Consider the following 27,465-nt stretch of genomic DNA (forward strand, 5'->3'; position numbering starts at 1 on the left):
CTCCTGTGACTGAAAATATAATAATTCTATTATCAGATCATTGATCCCGAGTCATCGATGCTTCAGCAGCTTCTTACTGTTTGAACTAGTTTATAAACAGTTGGTTTAGATTATATCTTTAAATTGATTTTACTAACAAAGATAAACTTGACATATAAATGAATTATCTGGGAACTCCAGCTGTCATGTCAATATAGTGAAGGAACAGAAAATGAAAATAAATTCACCAAGCTCAAAACTTTGTTCCCAAAAACCTTTAAATCTCCTTTTCTTTAGAAGTCAAAAGTAAACAGTGAATCAGTTTCCATGGAGACGACAGACTTTAGACTTTCAAGCAGATTTTATTCTCAACATGGGACAGCAGACAGGTGTGACCTTTGACCCTGATCATACAGGTGTCTGTTCAGTAGATCAGCAACAGGACGAGGGCATGGAGGAATAAATTAAAACCCAAAACAACTCGTCAGGTAAAAAAAAAAAACAATTAAAGGCTTCAGTCTAAAAATGAAGAAAGGAAACTTCAGCTTCGGCCTCGACGACAGAAACAAATAAAAACCATAAAAAAGTCAGTTAGAAAAACTCGAGTGCGTTTTAGTTTCTGTTTTGGTTTGTTTCTTCCTCACTGTGCTTCTGTGATGCTACACACACACACACACACACACACACACACACACACACACACACACACACACACACACACACACACTGTACACTGAACAGATCAAACCTTCAGTATTTACACTCATATTTATAGATTTATAGATTTTGTATTTTCTCTCTGATCGATCGTCCGCAGAGCTGCAGTTGATGGAGGCGAGGTGGGCGGAGTCGGAGGCTTTAGACCCGCACCACCAGCACCACCTTGGTGTGCTGGTCGACCAATCAGCAGCTGCTGTTCTTGAACTCTCCGTTCTCAGTGATGGACAGTTTGGTGGGGTTGCTGGGCGACAGGCCGTTGCAGAGGTTGGGCGCGCTGTAACGCTCCTTCACCTGCGTCAGCGCCGCCATCAGCCGCGAGTTCGCCGCGTCCAGGGAACCGATCCGCTTCTCCTAATTGGATAGAGACAAGAGGGGGGCGGGACAGGAAGTCAGACTGACAGGTATGAGAAGAAGGAGGGTTTGGGACGATCTGACCGCCGGGTTAAAACCACGTTATCAGTCTAATGTGATCAATGAAAATATAATCCCTTAATTAATCCCTGATTGACCCCAGAAAACACATTGATCTAAATCAGTGCATGTGGTAGTCACATGTCCTTAATTTGGCTTTTAATTTGAAAAACTCAAGGGTTTTAAGGGGTAAAAATTACATTGATTAAAATGAAAATCACTTGTCCTTTAATTTACAATGTAATTACTGTAGATTATTAATTAATTATGTCATTAATGATAATGGATTTAAGTTAAGGGGTTTTGGTTTACATTAAAACTGTGACACTAATTAATGCTGCTTATTAATTAAATTAAAGGTTTTAAGGGTTAAGTTTTATTTAATGGATAAATTAATAGATTCTAATACATTAAGGATCTTTATGTGTAGAAACATCCCTGTAATGTTATCTTAATATAAAGGGCTTGATTTTTTAATTAAATTATTAATTATTCATGACATTTTTAAAGGGAAATTAACCACTTAAACTGTGAAAAAAATACTGCTACTAATTAAAAAGACCTCTGGTATGTTTGTTTATAAATTGTTCAAAGCAAAAGCTTCTAAGAATTAACGGGGCCTTTAATTTGAAAAACAAACCCCGTTTACAAAACTTTCCCCTTAATATGAAATATTTCCAGCTGCAGATTAATGAGACACTTAAGGATTCAGGTTTATTCTATTAAATAAATAGATTTTAAAACATTAAAGGGTTAAAAAAAACAAATTACAAAATAATATAACGAATATAATGAAGGCTGCTTGATTTCTTTTAAAATATTAAAACCGATGTTACATCATTTATCATTATTTGAAGGTGGTTTTGACCCGGCAGCAGAAAACAGAGAGAAACGTCCACAGGAAGTTTGAGGGCAGCAGCCGAAAATATAAACAGCCCAAAAAGCTAAAAACCAACAAAATAAAAAAGAAAGAGTGAGACTGAAGCTGCTGAGTGCCGCACGTTGTCAGCAGGAAGTCAAACTCTGATCTGGAGTCAGCGTGAAAACACCTGCTCAGAAACACCTGAGTGAAGCCGAGCGCTCCGACGTCGTCTGCTCTCACAGGCTGATCTAAACCTTCTGTCACTGCATTTTATTTTGAAAGAGAGGAAGCTCTGGTGGTTCAGAGGAGGGCAGAGGGGGGGTGAGGGCGGGCGGGGGGGGGGGGGGGGGTGAGCAGCCAAACAGAAATAAAAACCAGCTCAGAGCGCAACACAGCGACACACCAGCAGCCGGTCCTCTGTAAAGACTCTGGGTCCTAACGACCGCCATGTTTTCACCTGATACTCAAACTGTTTGTTTATAAACACAGAGCGATGATGAACTGGCTCTTAAAGGGACAGTTACACATTTTGGAAGATCAGATCTGTGTGTGCGCTCAACTGGAGTCAGGATTAGCTTAGCATGTCAACTTATTTGTACTTCCTGGTGTTGATGAGGGACGACATGTCAAACACACACACTGTTGTTCTAGTGTGGCTTCATTGATCCAGATGATGTTAACCAGCTAAAATGATCCTTTACTCTGAAAGGTAACTTCCTCTGCAGCTGCTGAGCCACTTAAACATTAAATCTGCTCTGTGATTGGCTGACCAGGTGTGAGGTGTGTTAGCCCTCGTTGTTTTTCTAAAAACAGCGTGGTGGGAGGAGGTGGGGAGGTGGTGGAGGAGGGGGCGGGGCCACAGTTACTTGCCTGATTGGTTTATTTCACATCCATTACTGACCTGAAATCAGTGAAGAGACGGTGAGAGGCTGCTGGTTCTCACCGACGACCTCGTTAAAAAAAGGTTTCAAACTTTCACCTGTGACAGCGGTGGGCGGAGCTTAGCGCCCTGCTACTTATCTTAATGATTATTAATAATTATCATTTTCTCACTGCAGAGGACAAAAGGCAGTTCTGTGGGAGAATCTCCACTCTGCTACAGGTGTATTTACAGGTGTATGTACAGGTGTATGTACAGGTGTATGTAAAGGTGTATTTACAGGTATATGTACAGGTGTATGTAAAGGTGTATTTATAGATATATGTACAGGTGTATGTACAGGTGTAGGTACAGGTGTTATGTCGCTGCTCTGGGATCAGTGTTTCCGTCTGTCTTTACCTGAGCGTCGATGATTTTCTGTTTGGCTTCTATCACCGCCTGCATCTCTGCGTGGTCCCGCTTCAGCTCCTCCTCCACAGCCATCAGCCTGCACACACACACACACACGCACACGCACGCATGCACACACACACGCACACACACACACACGCACACGCACACACAAACGTCTACCTGTTAGTCAGTCCTTCAAGTTAAAAGTTACAAGTTCATAAACTTCTGTGAAGATTAAATTATCACTGGAGGCTTTTATTTTGGTGACCTGTATCCTGTATCGAAAACATGTTGTATTTATATTTAAAAACACAAAACCTGGTGCATTGGTGTGTTGGACTGAAACATCTGCTGCTCAGATTTCAAACACTGATGAATCTATATGAATGTGTGTTTACTTCCTGTGTCCCGTGCGGCCCAGAGGGGCGGAGCTTGTCCCTACCTGCAGATGATGCTCTTCATCTGGCTGTCCTTCTCCTCCTGCTGCCTCCTCAGTCTCTCCTCGCTGTCCTCCAGACGGTTCTTGTACTCCAGCAGCAGCTTCTGCATCTGCTGCTCCTGTGCCAGCAGCCGCCGCTCGTACTCCTCCAGGCGCCGCCCCGACACCCGCAGACGCTCCTTCAGCCGAGAGATCTCCAGCTCGTACTGCAGGTAGAACGGGGGGGGGGGGGGGGGGGGTCATTCACATGTTGGTGTTCAGGTTTCAGGCTCCTGCTGTCGGTCCTGGGGTGTAACTGTTTTATTTATTCTCGTTTCTAAGTTTTAGGAGCGTTTGAGTCTTTGAGTTTAGGTTTGAGTCGTCGCCTCATCGTCACCTGGGCGACCATCTTCATGTATATTTAAAAGCATTTAATTACACTCTGATCCACTTTGTTTGTGTCAATATATTTCTGTGTAAATTTCAATCACTGAAAATGTGTTATTTTATTTTCCTGTCCTCAGGTCTCCCTTGTGAGAAGTAGAGTTACTGTGCTGTTCCCTCCACGTATCCCTCCTCCTCACAGCTGATCTATCAACCGCTAATCAGCGTCACATTAACGACGTTATCGATCTCAGACTGTAACAAACAGATGAAAATATTTCAGAAAGAAGGTTTGAATGAAACGATGTCGTCAGGAGAGGATGAAGGAAGAAGGTGGATCCTTCAGAAACACCTGAGGGAACGAGGAGACGAGGCAGCAGCTGGTGTCACTGTGCAGGTCGGGAACATGTTTATGTTGCTTAGCAACAGTCCAGTTGTTTGATGAAATAAACAAACAAATAATCTGTTGTTTATTGAACTAATATGTCACTGGTAGAACTGTTGTATAAAACAATATCACAGTGAGGTCGTGATGACATCAGCACACCTGTGATTCGCTCGCAGCTACGAGGATGTTCGTGCCGCGACGTGTAGATTAGATTTGTTGTTGGCGACCTGGTCGTGTGTATTCGTCATGACAAAGTTTAAACCTCAGAGTATTTAATCATTAAATAAATATGATCAATTAATCAATAACACCATGTGACCTGTGTTACGTGTCCAGGTGTGTGTGGACCGTTACCTTCTCAGTGTTCCTGCCCTCCTCTCTGCTCCTGTCTCCTCCCCCCTCCTCCTCCTTCTCCTCGTACTGGCCGTTGTTGAGGACCCAGGCCGCCGTCCTCTCCACCGGAGACAACGCCACCGCCTCAACCGGAGACGCCACCTGAACGCCAACCAGTCACATGGTTTCATTATATTATTTAACACCTGAGCAGCGGATCAAAGCCCCGCCCACGACCTGTGTCAGGTGTTTTTAGCAGATAACTAGCTAACCCACATCTGACTTCCTGTCCAGGTGTCTTTCAGCCTTACCTGCTGTGGCTGTTTGGTGGCACTCCTCGGGGGCGGAGCCATGTTCTCCACAGAGCAGGTGGACTGCTGGCGGTTCATGTGGCCGGAGGTGGGCGTCGGCTCAGTGTTGGCGCTGCTGCTGCTGCGTAGTGAGGCGCTGTGCGGAAGTGAGCGCGGCGCCCTGGCCCCGGCCCCTCCCCTGCTCTGCTGCTCCACCTTGACGATGTGGGCCGTGCCCGCCGTCGTGCTCTGACGGGGGATGGCGACCGCTGTGGCGACCCCGGGCGGGAGGTCGGGAGGCACGTTGCGGCGCGGCGTGGAACACTCCTCGCTCTGCGTGCTCCGCCTGCTGCCCAGCTCGTCCAGGCTGCTGTTGGACGCCACTCGACCTTTGACCCCCACCTGGCTGCCGTAGTCGTCGGAGTTGCTGTGGCTGTTGTGCGAGCTCTCGGTGCTCAGGTTCTCCGAGCTGGAGTCCTGCCGCAGCGAGTGGGCGGAGCGTGTGGACAGGCTGTGGGTGGGGTTACTCAGGTGGTAGACGGGGTTCTGGAAGGACAGCGGCTGCAGGCTGCGCTGCTGGCTGAGGGAGGGGTGCAGCGGCCGCCGCACCTGCGGAGCGCTCTGCGGCTGACCGTCTCTGGGCGGGGCTTTCATCTGGTGCGGCTGGGGGGTCAGGGGGTTGGAGTGGGGGTAGTTGAGCGGGGGCGGGCCTTGTCCGATGGAGGCCTGGGAGCCCACCCTGCTGAGGCGGGGCGGGGCCTCGTGGTGCGGCGGGGGCGCGGCGGGGCCGTGCAGGCTCTGGGCGTCCTGCAGGTCGACCAGAGAGATGCTGCGGCCGTTGGGCAGCAGGTTGTCTCGCTCCTCCTGATCCGAGAAGCTGCTGTGGACGGACGGATGCTGCTGCGCCAGCAGGGGGCGCTGACCCCGAACATAACCCTCCATCCGGTCGCCACCTGGAGACTGCAGGCTGCGAACCTCACAGTGGCTGCAGGGAGGGACACGCACACGGGAGTCAAGCGCTCAGTCTGATTGGCTGCAGGTCAACATGTGACTGACGGTCTGAACATTACTGAAATAAAACCAGGAGGAAACAAATCAGCTGATCGGTTACCTGTCCACGGGGTCCTCAAAGATTCGCTGTAACCCTGACGACAAGCTGCCGCTGATGTTGTGGGCGGAGCTGTGGTCCTGGAAGCGTCGCAGCTGCTGCTGCACCGGCGTCGGAGCGGCCAGAGAGCGAGAGATGTCTCCCAGAATCCTCGGCAGCGGGCCCAGCTTCGCTACAGTGGCCTGCAGGAAGGAATTTTCACCCTGGGGTTGTCGCGTGTGTGTGTGTGTGTGTGTGTGTGTGTGTGTGTGTGTGTGTGTGTGTGTGAGTGTGTGTGTGTGTGTGTGTGTGTGTGTGTGTGTGTGTGTGTGTGTGTGTATGTGGTTTGAATGGAAGCACCAGGATGCAGTGGTGGCAGTGGGAGAACAAAACCAACATGGTGGCGAGAGAGTCGGCCAGACAGGGAGTGAACAGAGGGGGGAGGGGGGAGAAGAACGAGGAGGGGGGAGGAGGGGGGGGAAGAGAGGAGGCAAAAACATGAGGGAAACTTAATGGAAACAAAAATCAAACCAACTAGAACAACATGCTTCTACTGAACAGAACCACAGTCAAACACAGCAGAGCCATGCTGAGACAGGTGAGACAGGTGAGACACAGCACAGCCACAGGTGAGGGGGGAGGGGCGTCCAGGCGGGAGGGTGAGGGGGGTTGGCTGGGAGAGTTCAGGCCATGCTGTGAGGTGTTAATGTGGTTAAATGGTTAAATGACCTGAAGTGACCTCTGCTCCTGATGTTCATTCATGTTACATCATGGAATATTCACATCACACCGATCAATAATCAAACACATTCAGCATCGACTCAACATGACATCAGCAGGAAACCAGACGTGACCGACCGACTCTGACCTCTGACCTCACGTAGTTGTGATATCAGCAGAACAGGAAGAACAGTAGAAACAGCTGTTATTTTAACGGTCTAAACGAGCTGCCAGGTGTAATCCGCGTGGGGGCGGGGTTACACCGTCTCCATAGTAACACAGAGTTTCTGTGTGCTGATATAAACTTCACACCTTTAAAGCTGCCAGTGTTTACACACAGTCTACGGTTCTATGCAGACGATGAACGTTTGTTATGATGTGATTCAGTTTTTTATCCTGTATCTCCTCTCTCCAACTGGCCTTATTTACACTGAAGTATATTTACACTGAAGTATATTTACACTGAAGTATATTTACACTGAAGTATATTTACACTGAAGTATATTTACACTGAAGTATATTTACACTGAAGTATATTTACACTGAAGTATATTTACGCTGAAGTATATTTACACTGAAGTATATTTACACTGAAGTATATTTACACTGAAGTATATTTACACTGAAGTATATTTACACTGAAGTATATTTATACTGAAGTATATTTACACTGAAGTATATTTACACTGAAGTATATTTACACTGAAGTATATTTACACTGAAGTATATTTACACTGAAGTATATTTACACTGAAGTATATTTACACTGAAGTATATTTACACTGAAGTATATTTATACTGAAGTATACTTATACTGAAGTATATTTACACTGAAGTATATTTACGCTGAAGTATATTTACACTGAAGTATATTTACACTGAAGTATATTTACACTGAAGTATATTTACACTGAAGTATATTAACACTGAAGTATATTTATACTGAAGTATATTTATACTGAAGTATATTTATACTGAAGTATATTTACACTGAAGTATATCTTTTGTCTTCCCGCTTTAACTTTATGTATTTCTGTCCATGTTTAGTTTGAACTTCCTGTTGTTTTACTTCCTGAGTCTCTCGCCGCATAAAAACTAAAGGTGACAGAAATCAGGTCGTCTGAGTCGGTTACCTTTTATCTGAAAGCTTTTCCTGGTTTCACTTTCCTTTGAGTTCTTTTATTTCTCTTAAAATTCCTCTGTATTAGTTTTTATACACCTGTTTTTCTTCTCTTTGAAATCTATTGATTTCATCGATTTTATTTTTTGTTCTTTGTCGAGTGTTTTATAAATAAAAAATCATTATTATTATTATTGCTTAAGCTTCAATTGTCAAACACTTTGTGAACTCTGTTTTAAAGGGTTCTGTATAAATGAAGTGATTATTAATATATTATAGTATTGTATGAGTTACCTAACCTCTCATACACATGAATACGTTTATCTACATTTTAAATCTCATCATAATTTCTACTTTGTATCTGAGAAGAGACTCAGTTTAGTTTATGGAAACAAACAACAACAAACCATCTGAACTAATTTTACATATTTGAAACTTGAATAAATATATCAGTATTATTTATGTGCATTTCCCTCATATTAGGGACTGAAAATCTTCACAGAAATGTTAGACGTGTGTGCACAGATCAGGTCGACTGATCCACAGATGCACGATGCATTTAAGTGCTGGTGCATTGATGTGGAATTTCAGGCGTCTGTCATCAGTGAGACTAATCTCCCTCCAACAGATGCACTGCTGCAGATCAGAGTCTCTTTAAGACATTAATGCAACCTGTGTGAGTAAATTATCACCACTGTGCGCACGCACACGCACACGCACACGCACACGCACACACACACACACACACACACAACACACACACACACACACACACACACACACACACACACACACACCTTGTCGAGCTGGGAGACGACCTCCCACAGCAGAGCGTGCAGGACAGACAGCTCGCGGCCGAGGTCGATGTAACCCTCGAAGCCCGGCGTGTTGGACAGAGTCTCCTGGTTGGAGATCTCCGACAGGAAACGCATCATCCCCGCCCACTCGTGCTCCAGGAAGTCGTTCATGAAGGCCATGTACTCCTCTTTGTTTCCGAACCTGCAGAGGAGACAGAGTGGACTCAGTGTCATAAAACCTCTGAGGAGGATTAAGACCGACATGAGATTTGCCTGACTGGGAACTGTGTTGCCATGGCAACCTCACCATATTTCAGATTGGATTAAATATTCTGTTGGGCCAAAAAATGGAGCTTGAACCCAGAAGCCCACCTGAACCGGTCTGAACCGGCCTGGTACCACAAAAGTTAAGACCACAACTTGACCTAGGACCCTGAAGGTTTCGCTCACACCTGGACTCAGACAGTCACCATGACAACCCCTCCAGTCTGCGCTCATGTCTGACCACAGAGCGCGTGGCCGCCGTGGACCTGCAGGTACTCACTTGGTGAAGTTGGCGAGGTTCTGGATGACCTTGGCGATGAGCGTGAGGGTGCGGGACGTGCGGTCGTCGGGGTATTCCTGCATCAGGTTGAAGAGCGACGGTGACATGATGGCGGGGCACAGGAAGCGCAGGAAGAGCGAGGCACTGATCAGACGCTTGCTGATGTCCTGCTGGTGGCCGCGAGCGACGCACTGCTGCTTCCACGACGCAAACACTTCCTTCAGCTCCCGGGGAAACACGCTGAGACAGGAAGTGACAGAGAGAGGAGGGGCGGGGTCAAGTGTCACACTCACTGACTTCTAAAGCTGTGTGTGTGTGTGTGTGTGTGTGTGTGTGTGTGTGTGTGTACCAGTAGGAGTTGATGATCTTGCAGAACGCCAGCTCGCAGCACATCTTTAGGTTACTCTGATGTTCGGACAGATCGCCGCTCGAGCATCGACTGGGATCAACCTCACAGTTCTCATCCGACTCATACAGAGCTTTGATGAACTCACCTGAGAGAGAGAGACAGGCAGAGAGAGAGAGACAGGTAGAGACAGACTGGTCACAGACTTTCTTCCAGTTTAATGAACTCAGATCCAGCAGCTGCTCATTAAAGGTCGTTTGTTCTTCACCTGATTTAAAACTTTTCAACAACATAAACCAGCAGAATTCACTTCATCACTTTAACATAAACAATAATTATCCACCATAAATCGTGTAAGTGATGTGTTTATTACTTATTACTTCATCACTTTAATGACTGTTACAGTCAAACAGAAGATTTATTCTGTCTAGAAGATCAGTGATTCTAGTGGGTCATCTTTTATTTCATTTGGTTTAATTAAATTCTATTCTATTTTATTTTACTGAATTTTATGTTATTTAATTTAATTATTTTATTTTATTCAGTTCAGTTCAATTTAATTTTGTTTTATTTCATTGAATTAAATTTTTTCTTCTTTAATTGAATTGAATTTAACATTATTAAATCTAATTTAATTTGCATGTTTAGGTAGAAAAACCTGGAAACAACAAAATAAAGGTCTCCAGAAAAAGCTGGTACTATTTCCAGAGCTTTCAACACACGTCTTGGTCTTCTCAGGTTGTTCCAGTTGTGGTGAAGAGTGAATCAAATTATTGGTTTAGTTCAGACAAACAGACGTCAGTGAGTTTAATCACCTGTGAGCATCATTAACACACCTGATCTAGTTACAGTTGTTCTGACTTCCTGCTGTCTCGTGAGCGATGCGTTCACTGTCAGCAGAGAAACCGTGTTTTTTATATTCTCACGCATCATTAGGCTTTAAACACTGACCCTTGGCTGATGACTCACAGAGAGGAGAACATGTCAACAGTCGGCTGAGCACGGACCAAAATAACTCCCTGTCAAAATAAAAGCCTCTGAAGAGGACTGATGTCACCTCTATATGGAGCTATAAATAAACTCTTGACTGACGTGATGACTGTTGCTTTTAATGACAGCAGGTCTCCTGGGCGTCTTCACCACAGACTCTCAACTATTTTAAGAGTCTCCTCTCTTTGAATGCAGCTCGGAAATATTGTCAGGAGGACGATGAAGATGATGCAGCAGAGTGAAGATGATCATGTGATCTAATTTTAGCACCAGGTCCATAAAAATGAAAAAAAACCTTTGGTCTAATTCTGGATGGAGCTGTTACCTCTGTCTACACATCGTCCCCACAACTTATTTTATTTCATTTCATTTCATTTCATTTCATTTCATGTTATTTGTTCCATTTCAATTAATTAATTTCATTTTATTTTATTTTGGTGTGCAGGATTGCTTGTTAGACTGTTAACAGGAGGTGCAGATAAAAGTCAAAAGCTACAAGATGCTGTGAAGGAGAGAAGTCAACTACGACTCCCAGAGTGCATTTCAGCCAATCACAGAGCTTATTACACTTTGCAGGAACCTGATAAAACATCCAGCTGTTTAAATCACACTGGCTGGCTTCTTCTCCACAGCAACAGCAGATGAGGCTCATGGGTACTGTAGTATTTAGAGCTAAGCTGTCGGACACCAAGTTGACCAGGTGTGTGTGTGTGTGTGTGTGTGTGTGTGTGTGTGTGAGACTCACCGAGCGCGTCGTGCAGGTACTTCTGTCCCACCAGCTTCAGATATTCCTCGATGGCCTTGGTGGCCAACGTGTTCTCCCTGAAGATCAGGACGTCGTGGTCGGCGCAGCGATCCACCTCTGACATCACCAGGTCTGTCAGGAAGTCCTGGACCGGAGAAAGAGGAGGAGGGGGACATGATGAACAGGTGGACTCAAATCTTCACTTTTTATTCAACACAGACATGTTTAGTCCTAAAAACTAAATTATTCATATGTTACTTCATTACTTTAATAATCGTTACAGTGAAACAGGATTTATTCTTGAAGATCTAATGATTCTATTGGATTGTTTTTAATCTAATTATTATCTATTAAATTGATTCATTTTATCAAATTTTATTTTATTATTTAAAATTTATGAAGCAAATATAATTTTTTTATTTGATTTGAACTTATTTAATTTAATAAAATATTTTATTTTTAATTTAATTTGATATAATTTTATTTAATTTTATTAAATTAAATTAAATTAATATATATATTTTTTTCTTTTATTTGATTTGATTGAATCATTTAATTTAAATAATAAAATATTATATTTTATTTTAGTATAGTATTGTCGTGACATCTGACATCATTTACATTAACCTGACAAATGTAGTGACAGCTGTTCTGACCTCCTGCTGTCTAGCAGTAGTTATGCTAAGCTAAGCTAGCTCCTCTGGCTGCAGGCTGTACAGACAGTGTCCTCTGACCTTGGCCCGGCCGGTGCTCTGCAGGATGTGGACCAGGGCGCAGGCCATCTCCTCCTTGTTCTTGACGCTGATGACGGGCTCCAGCACCGAGCACAGCATGGTGTAGTTGTTGGTGATGAACTCGGCGAACTCCTTGTACTGCTCCATGGGCAGGATGGAGATGGTCTGGAAGCGGGACTTGATGCGGATCGACGGCCCGCCTCCTTTGGCCTTGCTGGTGGTGGGTGTGCTGACCGGGTACCATTTCTCCACGAACTGCCGGCCCGTCACGCCCGACACAGGGATGTTGACCAGGCCCACGTAGTTGTTCTTGTCCTTCTTCTTCTTCTTGTCCACGTCGCGGTAGATGTGCACGGTGACGCTGTGCACGGCCGGCAGGCTGGAGAAGTCGAAGTACTCGCCCCAGAACAGGCTGTCGTGCCGGGTCTTGCTGGTGGTCCGGGCGTACAGGACGTCGTCCAGACACAGCTCGCAGAAATACTTCTTCTTGGGCGGCAGGTCTTTGGCTTCGATGATCCACAGTCGTAGCAGGTTCTCCGCCCGGCGACAGTTGTCCTGGAGACGCAAACACCCTCAATTAACAAATTAAAAAACATTAAGATCTGGATTAACTAAGAGGAGCTGATCAGCTGTGAACGACAGATCCCGTCAGAATCACTCCGATTCATCTAGAGACAAACAGACTGAACAAACATTTCTGCTGCAAATTCAACTGTTTAGTTTGCTCTTATAGATATATACATATATACATATACAGATATATATATATATATACATATATATACATATATAAAAATAATACCAACATCTCCTCTACACTACCTGAGTCTGAGTGTCACCTGTGCAGCCTGTCTGTCTCACCTTATTGGGCTGAATCGTCCTCCTCAGGTTTTCCATCCATTTGTCTCTCTCTGAGGCTGAAGTGCAGCTGAAACACTTGCTGCCGCCAGAGTACGTCACCTGACAGGTGAGAGAGAGAGAGAGCGAGAGAGAGAGAGCATGACATCTGAACTACTGTTAAAGTATTGCAGCAGGACGAGTCCACAGCTGATGTGTCTGTAAACAGCTGGTCTCACCTCAAAGCAGAACTCCTGTCCCAGAATGCTGCTGTGCAGAGGTTTGATGAACACATCCTCCTCCATGCTCAGGTCCAGAGCCTCCACGGCACTGCCCGGGCTCAGCAAAGACTCATGGGAGCTCGACTCCTTCAGCTTTGGGAGCCCACGAGATCTGGAAGAGCGGAGGGAAAATGAAAACAGACCGAAATTAACAGTAGGTTTGTGTCTGTGGAAGCAGAGCTGTGGATCTTCAGCAGAGCAGGAAGTAAAACTAAGCAGCCAGGGGGCGCCACTGAGCGCCGCAGGAGTTTTCAGACACCATGACAACGCCACGAGATTCACCAAACTTCCTGTGAGTGTCTGAGGCAGGAGAGCAGTAATACCTACGAAAAACAACCACAGAGCCAGGTGAGGGGAGCTCCCCACCGCATCCCTCCTCCTCCTCGACTCCCCCCCTGCTCCCACCGTCCTCCCACCTCAACCCCCGCCGCAGACAGCAGGAGCTGCGCTTCACAGAGAACGCCTCGGGCACAGCGCCGCCTTTATCGAGCCTCCCTGCGGTCCGGCAGGCGGTAAACAAGGTCCTGGGACGGCACAATGGCGCTGGGCCTGTGGGAACGTTTCCAAGGCAACAACCTCCACAGGGAGGGCAGGCGCCAGGCAGCGGCAGTTGACGCAGCAGATGAAAAGCAAGGCAGGTGTTTAACTACAGACTCTCAGGAGACAGATGCAGCTTTATCAGCAGCAGAAGAAGAAACCAATTACACTTTCAAAATAAAGTGATTAAATTAAAAAGGAAAGAAAAGGCCAAGTGATGACTCAGGTAACGGATGCTTGTAACCACGGCTATTTTGTTTTGTTTTTTTTGTTTATTTGATTGGATGTCCAAATGAAAAATATTAATCAAATAAAGTCCTGAGAATTTACTTTACAAAATAAATCTGAAGTTCAGTCACATGACAAGTAGAGCTGCAAAAAAGTTAGTCAATTAATCAATTATTCAGCGACTACTGCGATGATTGATTTATGGTTTCTTTTTTTGCTGCTTTTCTTTGTCATTTGTGACGTGAAAATCTTTTGGATAATTTTAGAACATGTGACTGTTTTTCTTTGTTTTGTTGTTTTACTTTTCTCTCGGTGTTTACAGCTTCATGTAACAACAGCTTCATGTGACAACAGCTGCATGTAACAACAGCTGCATGTAACAGCAGCTTCATGTAACAGCAGCTTCATGTAACAGCAGCTTCATGTAACAACAGCTTCATGTAACAGCAGCTTCATGTAACAACAGCTTCATGTAACAACAGCTTCATGTAACAACAGCTGCATGTAACAGCAGCTTCATGTAACAACAGCTTCATGTAACAACAGCTGCATGTAACAGCAGCTTCATGTAACAACAGCTTCATGTAACAACAGCTGCATGTAACAGCAGCTTCATGTAACAACAGCTTCATGTAACAACAGCTGCATGTAACAGCAGCTTCATGTAACAACAGCTTCATGTAACAACAGCTGCATGTAACAGCAGCTTCATGTAATAGCAACTTTATGTAACAGGAGCTTCTTCTAACAGCTTCATGTAACAACAGCTTCATGTAACAACAGCCACAACTTAACACAATCAAATCCACAGGTTCACTGAGGATAAAATGTAGTATTAGTACTTTAGTATTAGTACTTTGACACTGATCATGTAATTGTCAGAAACTCTGAATGACGAGTTGAAGCTTTTCAGAAGATCACTCTTTAATTCACTGTGTGTGTGTGTGTGTGTGTGTGTGTGTGTATGCGCGCGTGCGCACGCACGCGGGTTTGCACGCGTGTGTGTGAGTGTAATCCTCCTGCTGTGTCAGATGAGTTACGTAAACCTGGATTAGTGGTCTGAGCTCGACACTGACGCTATGACAACATCAGGCTTGTTTCACTGACAGCTGGAAACACATCGACCAATCAGATGCGACAACTACGACGTGAACTACGAGTGAAACCAAATTAAGTAAGACCGTTATTTTTAATCAATGCTGAGATTTTATTTTTCAATGTCAAATTTTATTTTCACTGTTCTGTTTTATTACACAGCTCTGCCTCCCAGAGGAATCCAGCGGCGAACAGGACGAAGCACGACGAGGTCAGAGAGACGTTTGATTTGTCTGAATATGTGACAGAGGGACAGACAGACAGAGAGAGTGAGTTTCTGGAAGGGCTGGTCTCTGCATTAGGAAAGAAACCTGATCCAGTCTCTGTCAAGAAGAAGAGGAGGAGGAAGCACTTACTGAGCTCTGACCACACACACACACACACACACACACACACACACACACACACACACACACACACACACAGATTATTACCAGTTTCACTGTCAGCGTCAGCGCCCTCTGCTGCTCACTGTGATTCTCACTCTGTCTGCAGATCTGAACATGTTGCTACAGCTAACGATTGTTTTGATTATTGATTAACTGATTATTATTCTGACATCAGTCCAAAAATATTCCAGTTAATGTATAAAAGACAGAAACTTCTCACATTTAAGAAACTGGAACTGTTCGTCAAGTCAGTGTCAATAAACTTTCTTTCATCATTTATCTTCCTCTTATCGTTCACAATGTGGCAAAAAAATTCTGCAGACAGGCCTGCAGGGTCTTGGTTCCCGTCAAGTCTTATTGCATCTCCTCAAATCATCGTCACCTGTTCAAACATCTGGACACACCTGTAGGATTTACTGGAGCCAATCACGGTGCAGTATGAACTTATAACAGGCGTGACGTGGAAACATGAAGCCTGAGGACGGACTGTTCCCCTGGAGTCGACCGGTAACAAACACAGGTAACATCTGCACGTTAAACAGGAGGGTGCGTTTGATTCAATCACAGGCGCAGCTGGATCAGCTGTTTGTCTACGGAACAGTTGAAGCTACCACCGCGAACAAACACAACAACGTCTTTGATGAACAAGCCAATCTTACCACACACACACACACACACACACACACACACACACACCTACCTGAACCTCAGAGTTTTGGAGAGCTGAGCTTTTCGGGCTCTCCGGAGGAGAGAAGACGAACCGTCCATCAGGAGTCAGAGCTCAGAGCTGACTGAGAGAGGCTCTGTGTGTGTGTGTGTGTGTGTGTGTGTGTTGTGTGTGTGTGTGTGTGTGTGTGTGTGTGTGTATAAAGCATTATCCTCCTGTCCAGCTGGCTCTACATTCTGTCGACTACAAAGCTGCACACACACATACACTCCACTCTCACTGCATCAACATCCTCTCCACACACACACACACACACACACACACACACACACACACACACACACACACACACACACACACACACACACACACACACACAGATTAAATCTGTATCCGACTCATTAACAGCTGTAGACTCTGAATCTGACTTTTGTTTTGAATGATATTAAATGACTGAATGTAAATAAATGTATAAAACAGTTTTATATTGTATGAATCACATTATTTTGTTGTATTAAATGAAAATCTAAGTATGTATCAGTGTGCGACACATATTCAATAATCAATATATTCTAATAATCTGTAAACTGCTTTGACAACAACATGTTTTTGTTCATGCCAATAAAGCTTTTGTGATTTGAATTTGAATTGAAAAACTGATGGATCTGATGATTGATATGATTGAAAGTTTAACTGGAGAACGTGACGTGAAGCGATCCTCTAAAGAGAAGACGTCTCACTCTGCTGGAGATGTTGAACCGCAGAAACACTCTGGTTGTACTGTGGTGTCACGGAGTGGAGCATCTTCCCTCACAACAAATCTTTGGCTGAGTACAGACTCTTTTTGATGCCACTCTATACTTGGACTTTACTACAATTCAGGACGTTTTACTGCACTATGTTTATTTACCAGCTGCAGAAGAGCTGAAACAATCAGCTGATCCATTTCTCAACTGACAAGAAATTCACTGATGACCATTTTTAATAATCTGTGAATCAACATATCACGGTTCCTGCTTCTCAGATGTGAGAACTTGCTGCATTTGTGATTATTTCAGTAACTTCAATAACAACAACTAGACATTTCCAGGCGTCACTGTGATGTGCCACTTCAAAACAGGCTTTTCCTTGGCGGGAAAAATTCATCCAGGATTTCTAAAAAGGAGCCTCAGCAGAGTGAAGCACTGCAGAGAGGACAGCTTCCAGTAAAACTACCAGTGCTGGGAAGGCTGGGGGGGTTAATGGATGGAGGAAGAGGAGGAGAAACCCACAACCTCCTGAACACAAGAGGAGGAAGGAGGAAGAGCAGGAAGAGGAGGAAGAGGAGAGGCTTCTGTAAGAAGTGAGAGACGCAGCAGCTCAGACAGACTCAGACGATTAGAACAGAAAAAGAGACAGAAGAAGAAGAGACAGAGCAGGAAGTCAGGCTGTAATATGACAGAGCTGCTGCTCAGTGTCACAAACAACAACAACACACTGATGGAGCAATAATTACATTTAACCATAGTGTCTGATTCTGTCCCCGCTGTTCACACCAGCTGAGATACACTGGGACAGACTGGGAAAAACCGGGACACGCTGGGACACATTGAGACACACTGGGACACACTGGGACACATTGAGACACACTGGGACACACTGGGACACATTGAGACACATTGAGACACACTGGGACACATTGAGACACACTGGGACACATTGAGACACACTGGGACACACTGGGACACACTGGGACACACTGGGACACATTGAGACACATTGAGACACACTGGGACACATTGAGACACATTGAGACACACTGGGACACACAGAGACACACTGGGACACATTGAGACACACTGAGACACACTGGGACACATTGAGACACATTGAGACACACTGGGACACATTGAGACACATTGAGACACACTGGGACACACAGAGACACACTGGGACACATTGAGACACACTGAGACACACTGGGACACATTGAGACACATTGAGACACACTGGGACACATTGAGACACATTGAGACACACTGGGACACACAGAGACACACTGGGACACATTGAGACACATTGGGACACACTGGGACACACAGAGACACACTGGGACACACAGAGACACACTGGGACACATTGAGACACACTGAGACACACTGGGACACATTGAGACACATTGGGACACACTGGGACACACAGAGACACACTGGGACACACAGAGACACACTGGGACACATTGAGACACACTGAGACACACAGAGACACATTGAGACACACTGGGACTTGGACAGTCAGAAGACGTTACCTGTCTGGTTCAGCAGGACGCAGTGAGGGAAGTCTGAAGCTGGTGTTTCTGTCCAGTTTGGTCTGACTCTTCGTCCTCTTGATGGAGCCTTTGAGACGTTTACTGAAAAAACCCTGAGAGAAAAAAAAGAAGATCAATTATTTCCTTCATTGATTAATCCTTGAATCTTTCTCCTGATCAGGCCCTGAGCCTCTCTTCTGATTGGCTGACTGTTTTCTGAGTGATCCAATAAAAATAAAGCAGATTTCAGGTAAAAACACTCAGAGAAACCGAATCCTGCAAGGTTTGGATGGTGGGTCCAGGTGGGCGGGGCTTGGTGACTGCTTTGTTGTGACATCACAAAGTTCCAGAAGTCCTGACGGCTGGTTTTAAGGCTCAGTTTCTGAATACAGGCTGTGTGCATTTCTCTGTGGACTGAGGCTTTGATACTTTCACAGTATTAATATAGAAGCTAGAGCTGATCTATAATCTATAATCACACTACACATGGACGGAGACCTTTACACCAGAGGAGCTTTAAACAGGAGGGGGGGTCACCAGGGTGACACCTGGATGTGTTAACAAATGATAAACCACGATAAAACGGAAAGAAGATGATAGAAGAACAGTTCACAAACCAGCATTAAAAGGAAGTACTTCCTGTCTGTCCTGTGATGTCGCGATGGTCAAATCCAGAATCCAGAACTTTATTTATCAAACAGGGAGGAAATAAAAAAAGTCCCAAACCCACAACTGTCCCACTCTAAACCTGCAGGTGCTCACACTCAGGTAAGTCTGTGAGTACGGAGCCTGGATTGGTCCAAAACGTCCATTTTGACACATAATACATCAAATGCCCCCCCCAACCCCCCCCCCCAAGGAGGGGCCATATCATTCATATACATTAGGCTGTATGTATGTCCACATCAAAACTTTTAAAAGACGCACAACCAAACCATCCAACATCTGTTTAAATGAAGTGTCACCGCTGTGAGCTCCATCAGCTGATGACCTCACCTGACGGCTGCCTGTGTGAGCCGACTGGTCACATGACTCAGCTGATTCTGATCAAACTGATCAATGGTTTCAGCTGCTCTGTGACAATAACAGTCGTGTACAGAAACAGAGGAAGTGAGCGGCCTCATTTCCTGAGATATTAATATCCCCCCCCCCCCCCCCCCCCCCATAAACTCCCTTCAGGCTCGTCGGCTCCATTAAAGCTTCAGACTGAAGATCCAGAGACAGTGACTCTGCAGAGGACTGAACACGTCTCCATCACAGCTATTGATCCTGATCATCGGTCTCCAGGGACGACCGAACACAACCATCACCACTGCAGGTCAGTGTGCAGAGGACTGAGTGAACTCCCAGCATGCTCTCTGCCTGCGCCTCCTGTCTGAAGCCGACTGAGAGTATAAATAGAGACTGTGAAGCTGCTGTGATGGCGTCAGCATCTCACCACACACAACGCAGGTGAACACACACACACACACACACACACACACACACACACAGCTGGAATCAGCACAACACACACACACACACACAGCTGGAATCAGCACAACACACAACACACAAGATCCAGTAGCTGCAGATGTGTTTCCAGTCCAACAGCAAAGCCTCCAAACAATCAGGGTTCCATCAATAAAGTTTCATCTTTATAATAAATTAGGCGGGAAAACGAACAAACTAACAAACAGAACCCGCTCCTGGATGTTTACTTACTAACGACCTTGCTGTCATTTCTTTATGATTGAAATATGAACATGGCCAAATTCAATATCCAAATGACACGAGCTGCAGTTTATTTGATGAAGGTAAAATGTCACAACACTGTTGTGCATTGTTAGCGTTAGCATTGTTAGCACTATCAGTGTTGCGGTGCTACAGAGACGCCCCGGCCTACGGATCATATTCTCCAGATGTTTGTTTGGTACAAGAACAACAACAATCACATCATCGTCAGCTCGTCGTCGTCAACATCTGTATGTAACCACAGCTACAGTAACTTCAGCTTCAGCCTGACAGTGAGCTGAATGTTTGAAATAAACATCTGCAGCGGAGACGATCAGCTGATCGCGTCTCAACATCATTCAGGACCCGGCGTGTGACTCACCGGCACTTTAAACGGCGACGAGTTGGGGTTGTCGATGGCGACGCTCTTCTCTGAGCTCCCCAGACCAGAGATGCTCCTCCTCCTCGGAGATCGCTCCGAAGAAACTTCTGCAGAGAGAGAGAGAGACAGAGAGTTAGAGCAGGACAGCCTCTTCCTCCTCTGTATAACCATCATCATCATCAGCAGCAGCAGCAGCCTGTGAGCTTCAGACTGAGCTGGACGGACGGAGGACGGGGTGGGGATGGGCAGACATGGTGGAGGTGGAGAAATCAAACGCACACTAACTGCAATGAACCAGGACAGTTCCTATAGATAAATGTTATACATATACATATAATGTATATATATTCACACTGACCATCGACCAGCTTTTCTAACGACTTCATTTCCAGGATGAATCATGTGACCAGTGACTATTTTTCTACATGTGATATTTTTCATAACATCAAAAATAAATACTTTTTGCAGTTTAACAGTCCGACCCTCACTTCACTGCTCTGCTGTACATTGCTCTTTGTCATGTGACCCTTATTATAATTTAACATTTTTAATTCTCGTAATATTATGACTTTATTCTCTAAATGATTTGACTTTTTTCTCATTTATTACGACTTTTTTCTTGAAATATTACGACCTGGTCTTGAAATTTCAGATTAATTTTATGTGGCTGTAGCACTTGGTCGCACCTTCAGCATCAATAAGAACAGTTACAGTGAGGTCACTCATTAATGCAGATATACAGTTAATGTGACTGAGATCTGTAACAACAGACCGTTAGCTTCAGATCAGCTAACTGGCTAAAGCTAAACAACCAGCACCAACAGGTGGAACCAGGATCAGGTCAGTCTCACAACAACAACACTGGACTCAACATATCCTCAACTTCAGTTAGTGTCAGAGTCTGAATGACCTGCAGCATCTTCCTCTGTGCTTCATCATCATCATCAACTGTGACTAAAAATGCAGAGAAGAGCAAAACTGTGAGATCTGGATCAAACAGATTCAATTACAGTGAATCTGAGGAACAGAGAGAGCACTGTCTCTCTCTCTCTGTCTGTCTCTGTCTCAAACACAGACAGACAGGTTGAAACCTACATCAGCTCTCTGCCTTGCTGATGTGCCCTTGAGCAAAGACACGTAGGTTCTACTTCTTTACCCGAGCTCTGAAAAACTGCTTCACCTAAAAACCCATCAACTGATCGTCACTTCCATCTGCTCTTATCAACAGTTTCTAATTATATGAAGGAGAAGAGACAGAAAAATGACTTGAACTGATCATTAAATTAATTACCCATTAATTTCCCGTCAGACACCAGCTCTGACCCCAGATCAGTCTCATTACATTTATCCTCATGTTAATCATGTCAGCAGGTTTCTGTTCCTGCGTCCAGACCTGATCCTGACCGAGGACCAGCAGTCTGTCTTCCTGCAGCTCTTCACCTTCTCTGTTTACCGTCAACACAGACTCCTCAGGCCTCCTCAGACCTCCTCAGACCTCCTCAGACCTCCTCAGGCCTCCTCAGGCCTCCTCAGACCTCCTCAGACCTCCTCAGGCCTCCTCAGACCTCCTCAGACCTCCTCAGACCTCCTCAGACCTCCTCAGGCCTCCTCAGGCCTCCTCAGACCTCCTCAGACCTCCTCAGACCTCCTCAGGCCTCCTCAGACCTCCTCAGACCTCCTCAGGCCTCCTCAGACCTCCTCAGACCTCCTCAGACCTCCTCAGACCTCCTCAGGCCTCCTCAGGCCTCCTCAGACCTCCTCAGACCTCCTCAGACCTCCTCAGGCCTCCTCAGACCTCCTCAGACCTCCTCAGGCCTCCTCAGACCTCCTCAGAACTCCTCAGAACTCCTCCTGGTCTCAGCTCGGCCCAGTAAGAGACCAGGTCTTGTCTTCGGAGCTCAGTGTCAGTCACTCTTGTGTCTCTGGCTCGTCTCCAGCTTCATTGATTTTAAAGCTAATTTTAGCCTCTCTTACTTCCTCTCCAGCTAACTCCACTCGTGTCTCAGGTCACTGCAGTTCGTCTCCGGAGGCCCGAGCGGCTCCCGGACCGGATCTTAAACTACCTATGAGTCCGTTAACAGCTGACGGCGCTGCAGAAATAACTCCTCCTCACCCGCAGCAGCTGGATCTCCTCATGGTTTCACTTAGAGGACGTCAGTGATGTCAGCTCCCTCTCTTCCTCATCACAGCAGAATTAAACAAGTCTCTGATCCCTATTAGAGCCACAACAACTGCACTAATCGATCAGCTGATCAAGGATCAATGACTTCAGTCATTTCTCAGCTTCTTGTCTTTGTCACTGTGACAGGAAACTGATCAGATCTGAGGTCAGGCTGTTGAATCTGAACACATGAAATCATCACCAGCACTTTTCAACCATTTCCTGACATTTTATAGACGATCAATCGATTGAGAAAACAAACACCAGATCATCAGTATTAGTCACAGTCTAATCAATCACATCAAGCTGCTTCCTTAGACGTTTGTAGAATTCCTTCCTAAAATAAAAATATGTAAATTCTTTTGCTGCAAAAGTTACGGAAGAGGAACCTTTCTTTTTAACGATGAAATCTTTCCAGGTGTGTGTTCTCCTACGTTCTACTACGTTCTCCTACATTCTCCTACGTTCTCCTACGTTCTCTTACGTTCTCTTACGTTCTCCTACGTTCTCTTACATTCTCCTACATTCTCCTACGTTCTCTTACGTTCTCTTACGTTCTCCTACGTTCTCTTACATTCTCCTACGTTCTCCGACGTTCTTTTACGTTCTCTTACGTTCTCCTACGTTCTCCGACGTTCTTTTACGTTCTCTTACGTTCTCCTACGTTCTCCTACGTTCTCCTATGTTGTAATCGGAACAAGCTGTTACACATAAACATGTTTGTTCTTGGAGCATGAGGACGTAAACATCAACACAGACAAACAGCTGTTCATCATCACAGACACATGATTGGTTTAAAGCCGGCTCTGGTCACTGTGTTTGTTATCAGCTGATCTACAGACTCAGCTCTGAAGCAGCAGCTACACAGACCCCGGATCAGCAGCGTGACCACTTCACATGATGTTTCAATGGTATGAAAAACACACATATGTGCTGTTTTTTCTGCAGCAGGAAAAACAGTGGCCTCGGTGTGACGGAGCCACAGTGAACGCAACATGCAGCAGCAGCAGTCAGCATTTATCAGCTTCTTGCAAAGTGCTGGATCAAGTTCCAGCTGCAGGAGGATGCAGCGCTGCAAGAAGCCGGGGACAAACTTTCATGCACCCCCCCCCCCCAACCCCCCAACCCCCCACCCCCCAGTCCGGTAACGGAAAAACAGGAACGGTGATGACCACTATCGCTCCTGTTTTTCTTTTCGCTGCCGAGACAAAGTTGAGGCAACATGCCACAGGAAGCCAGGTATGACAGGTCGGTCACATGACATGGACAGAAACAGAGAGAGAGAGAGAGAGAGAGAGAGAGAGAGAGAGGGAGGAGACGATACCTCGATCGCAGCTGTTCCCCATCATCTGAGGAGAGGACACACACACACACAGAGTCAGACGGGATTGGCCGAAGCAGCCGCCACCTGTCAGCCAATGAGGTTAAGCTGCAAACGTCCGTCTTCGTCCAGTGAACATCCTCGACTTTGGCGTCCCCCCCCCACTCCGACCTGCCTCTCCCTCCTCAGCACCGCATCCTTCCTCCTTCCTCCTCCTCCTCACGGTCCCTCCTCTCACATCTCTGCCCTTCTGCCTCTCCGCCTCCCTCTCTCTCCACTCAGCAGTAATTCTAACCCTGTCTCTCTCCCTCTCTCTCTCTCTCTCTCTCTCTCTCTCTCTCTCTCTCTCTCTCTCTCTGTCTCTCTCTCTCTCTCTGTCTCTCTCTCTGTCTCTCTCTCTCTGTCTGTCTCTCTCTCGGAGCGCCAAGGTTTTACCGCATTTATTCAATCAATCCCTCCAACTACACTGTTCTGCTTTCTGTCCTTTCTCCTGTCTCCCTCCTCTCTTCTCTCTGCAGACGCTCCTCTCTCTCTCCTCTCTCTGCAGCAGCTCAGTTGTAGCCTCTCTCTCTCCCTCCCTCTCTCCCTCCCTCTCTCCCTCTCTCTCTCTTCTTCTTCTCTTCCTCTGGAGCTGCGTTTATCGCTGCGCTCGGAGGATAATTACTAAATAAGTTTCCCCTCAGCCGACTGATGTGGGACACAACTCTGGGGGCTTCGGCTATTAACTGTGTGTGTGTGTGTGTGTGTGTGTGTGTGTGTGTGTGTGTGTGTGTGTGTGTGTGTGTGTGTGTGTGTGCACTCTCATCATTTGCTCATCATCACATCAGGGCTGCAACAAACAACGATGTTGATTGTGGTTTGTTACCATGTTATTTCTCATCGTCATGTCAAACATCAGCGACACAGAGTGAGTCCTCGCCCCGCTCAGACCAGCTCTGGGTTCTGACAGCCGGCATCGAGGTCCCGCCCATACAACCACCAGAACCAATCACAAGTCAACCAGAGCCATGATGTCACGCTCTTGTTTTACAGCCTCAAATTACTGATTAAAACTGAACGTCAGCATGAAAACGACCTCAAACTTTATTTGCCGTGTGCTTTGATTTGTTAGCTAGAGGGGGCGGAGCTTATGACCTGTACTGCCGGTGGCCACCAGGGGGCGATGGAGGCTGAGATGAGGTGTCACGGCGTCACATCCTGACGGTCTCATTAAGAGACGACGATGATCGATGATCAGAGTGTTTACAGGTTGATCTATTGATAAATGGACAACACTGCAGTAGATGTAGCTTCACTTGGGGAAGAGTCAAACGGCGACGGTGTGTGAACTGACCGGAGGTGATCATGGTCGTCACGGCGATTCTGCCCCCTGCTGCTCAACAGAGCGGCTGCGGACGACCTGCTGAGTCACCGACCCGGATCAGACCAGAACCGACTGCTGGACCTGTCCCGCCACAGCCGCATCAACACACACAACACGCCACTGACCGCCAGTCTCAACACACAGCGGCAGGGTGCCTGTGTCTCCGAGTACTTCAGGACCTCGTCCTAAATCTGTAAAATTCAGCGTTCAGCCTGTCGGATGTAAAGTCAAAATATCTCCAAGCATCAAGCTGATCAAGCATCTGAACCAATCAGCTGTTGGATCAGGTGAGAGCCACGTGTTTCCCATCATGCCCTGCTGAGGCCTTGATGTCGTGAGGTTACTGTTGGCGAAGCTTCTGTGACATCAGCAGATCAGTTTCATTTCATCTACATTTTGAAGGTTTGTTTTATTTTTTGTTGTGAACTAGTTTCATTCAGACCAGCAGAGACCAGCAGAGACCAGTATAGACCAGTACAGACCAACAGAGACCAGTACAGACCAACAGAGACCAGCAGAGACCAGCACAGACCAACAGACACCAGTACAGACCAACAGAGACCAGCAGAGACCAGCACAGACCAGTACAGACCAGCAGAGACCAGTACAGACCAACAGAGACCAGCAGAGACCAGTACAGACCAACAGAGACCAGTACAGACCAACAGAGACCAGTACAGACCAACAGAGACCAGCAGAGACCAGTACAGACTACCAGAGACCAGTACAGACCAGCAGAGACCAGTACAGACCAGCAGAGACCAGTACAGACCAGCAGAGACCAGTAGACCAACAGAGACCAGCAGAGACCAGTACAGACCAACAAAGACCAGCAGAGACCAGTACAGACCAACAGAGACCAGTACAGACCAACAGAGACCAGTACAGACCAGCAGAGACCAGTACAGACCAGCAGAGACCAGTAGACCAACAAAGACCAGCAGAGACCAGTACAGACCAGCAGAGACCAGTACAGACTAGCAGAGACCAGCAGAGACCAGTACAGACCAACAGAGACCAGCAGAGACCAGTACAGACCAGCAGAGACCAGTACAGACCAGCAGAGACCAGTACAGACTAGCAGAGACCAGTACAGACCAGCAGAGACCAGCAGAGACCAGTACAGACCAGCAGAGACCAGTACAGACCAGCAGCTGACTTGCGTGAATCTCTATGGCAACCAACCAATCAGATGTTTTGAGTCATTATATTATGACCTCATAACGGCCATCACTCTCTGACTCCACGCCGTCGTCACCGCCCGTCTGGATCACTGTATGGAGTCGTGTTGGGGCTCCCAGTAAAACCCTGGACAGGCTCCAGCTGCACGAGCCGTGTTCTGACTCTGTAAAGCAGCTGTGGGCACCTTGAAACGTGCTGTACACATGTAAGTTATTATTATTATTATTATTATTATTATTATGACTCTATTCTCTTTATATGATGATTTTTTTCCCTCCATGTGTCCCTAAGACTCGTGCTATTTCATCTGCATATTATTTCTGATGTTTATTTCAGCAGACAGACGGACAGGTGTGTCTGGTTCTGACCTTTGACCCTGATCACAGTAGGCGGTCATGGAGCTGTGACACCGGCCGGTCTGTCTCTCTGTGTGTGTGTGAGCGGCTGAGGGAGGATGAATGGGAGGGTGTGATGTAATCAGAAAGCGGTGTGAGGAATGCTGGGAATGTCTGAGGCTGAAACCATGTGAGCGGACACACCTGACACACAGGAAACAGATAATCTGCTGCTCAAAGGAAGCTTTGTGTCTGCTGCAGAGGGAGGAGCATCAGCTGAACAATCACACTGATCCTTCTCAGTCATAACTGACAAACCTGAACACACACACACACACTCTTAGATTTACAATGACTTCCACTTCCTGAGGATGTCATCATCTCTGATGTCCCTCCAGAATAAAGCTCATAACAGCTGCTCTTAAACTAAAACATGAGTCTGTGAAAACTTCTGATCTGAAGTGCCAGAAACTCATTCAGCTGAACCGAGCATCAACCTCCAGCCTGAAACCAGGAGCTGCAGTTCCTCTAGTGGCCACTAGAGTC

The 27,465-nt window shown here is 46.0% G+C and overlaps 1 protein-coding gene across 6 annotated transcripts in view; it reads right to left on the reverse strand.

Moving 5' to 3' along the window:
- Positions 1–321: 321 nt before the first annotated feature.
- Positions 322–27,465, reverse strand: part of rasal2 (RAS protein activator like 2) — a 72,453-nt gene continuing 45,309 nt past the window's right edge. For 3 of the 6 annotated variants that reach the window (XM_056391427.1, XM_056391424.1, XM_056391429.1), the window contains 15 exons: positions 20,558–20,664; positions 18,463–18,575; positions 13,218–13,371; positions 13,003–13,101; positions 12,142–12,696; positions 11,408–11,552; positions 9,676–9,820; positions 9,327–9,566; positions 8,783–8,984; positions 6,170–6,369; positions 5,080–6,043; positions 4,790–4,930; positions 3,688–3,890; positions 3,252–3,339; positions 322–1,050 (listed from right to left, as the gene is read on the reverse strand). In XM_056391427.1, the coding sequence (XP_056247402.1) occupies positions 883–1,050; positions 3,252–3,339; positions 3,688–3,890; positions 4,790–4,930; positions 5,080–6,043; positions 6,170–6,369; positions 8,783–8,984; positions 9,327–9,566; positions 9,676–9,820; positions 11,408–11,552; positions 12,142–12,696; positions 13,003–13,101; positions 13,218–13,371; positions 18,463–18,575; positions 20,558–20,664 (3,524 nt within the window). In that variant the 3' untranslated portion in view covers positions 322–882. Of the gene's footprint in view, positions 1,051–2,842; positions 2,874–3,251; positions 3,340–3,687; positions 3,891–4,789; positions 4,931–5,079; positions 6,044–6,169; positions 6,370–8,782; positions 8,985–9,326; positions 9,567–9,675; positions 9,821–11,407; positions 11,553–12,141; positions 12,697–13,002; positions 13,102–13,217; positions 13,372–18,462; positions 18,576–20,557; positions 20,665–24,042; positions 24,068–27,465 lie in introns of all 6 variants that reach the window. The other 3 variants (XM_056391425.1, XM_056391428.1, XM_056391426.1) reach the window with 3 other exon arrangements.

This window comes from Seriola aureovittata, chromosome 12, assembly GCF_021018895.1.
Source record: "Seriola aureovittata isolate HTS-2021-v1 ecotype China chromosome 12, ASM2101889v1, whole genome shotgun sequence".
Taxonomy (NCBI): Eukaryota; Metazoa; Chordata; class Actinopteri; order Carangiformes; family Carangidae; genus Seriola; species Seriola aureovittata.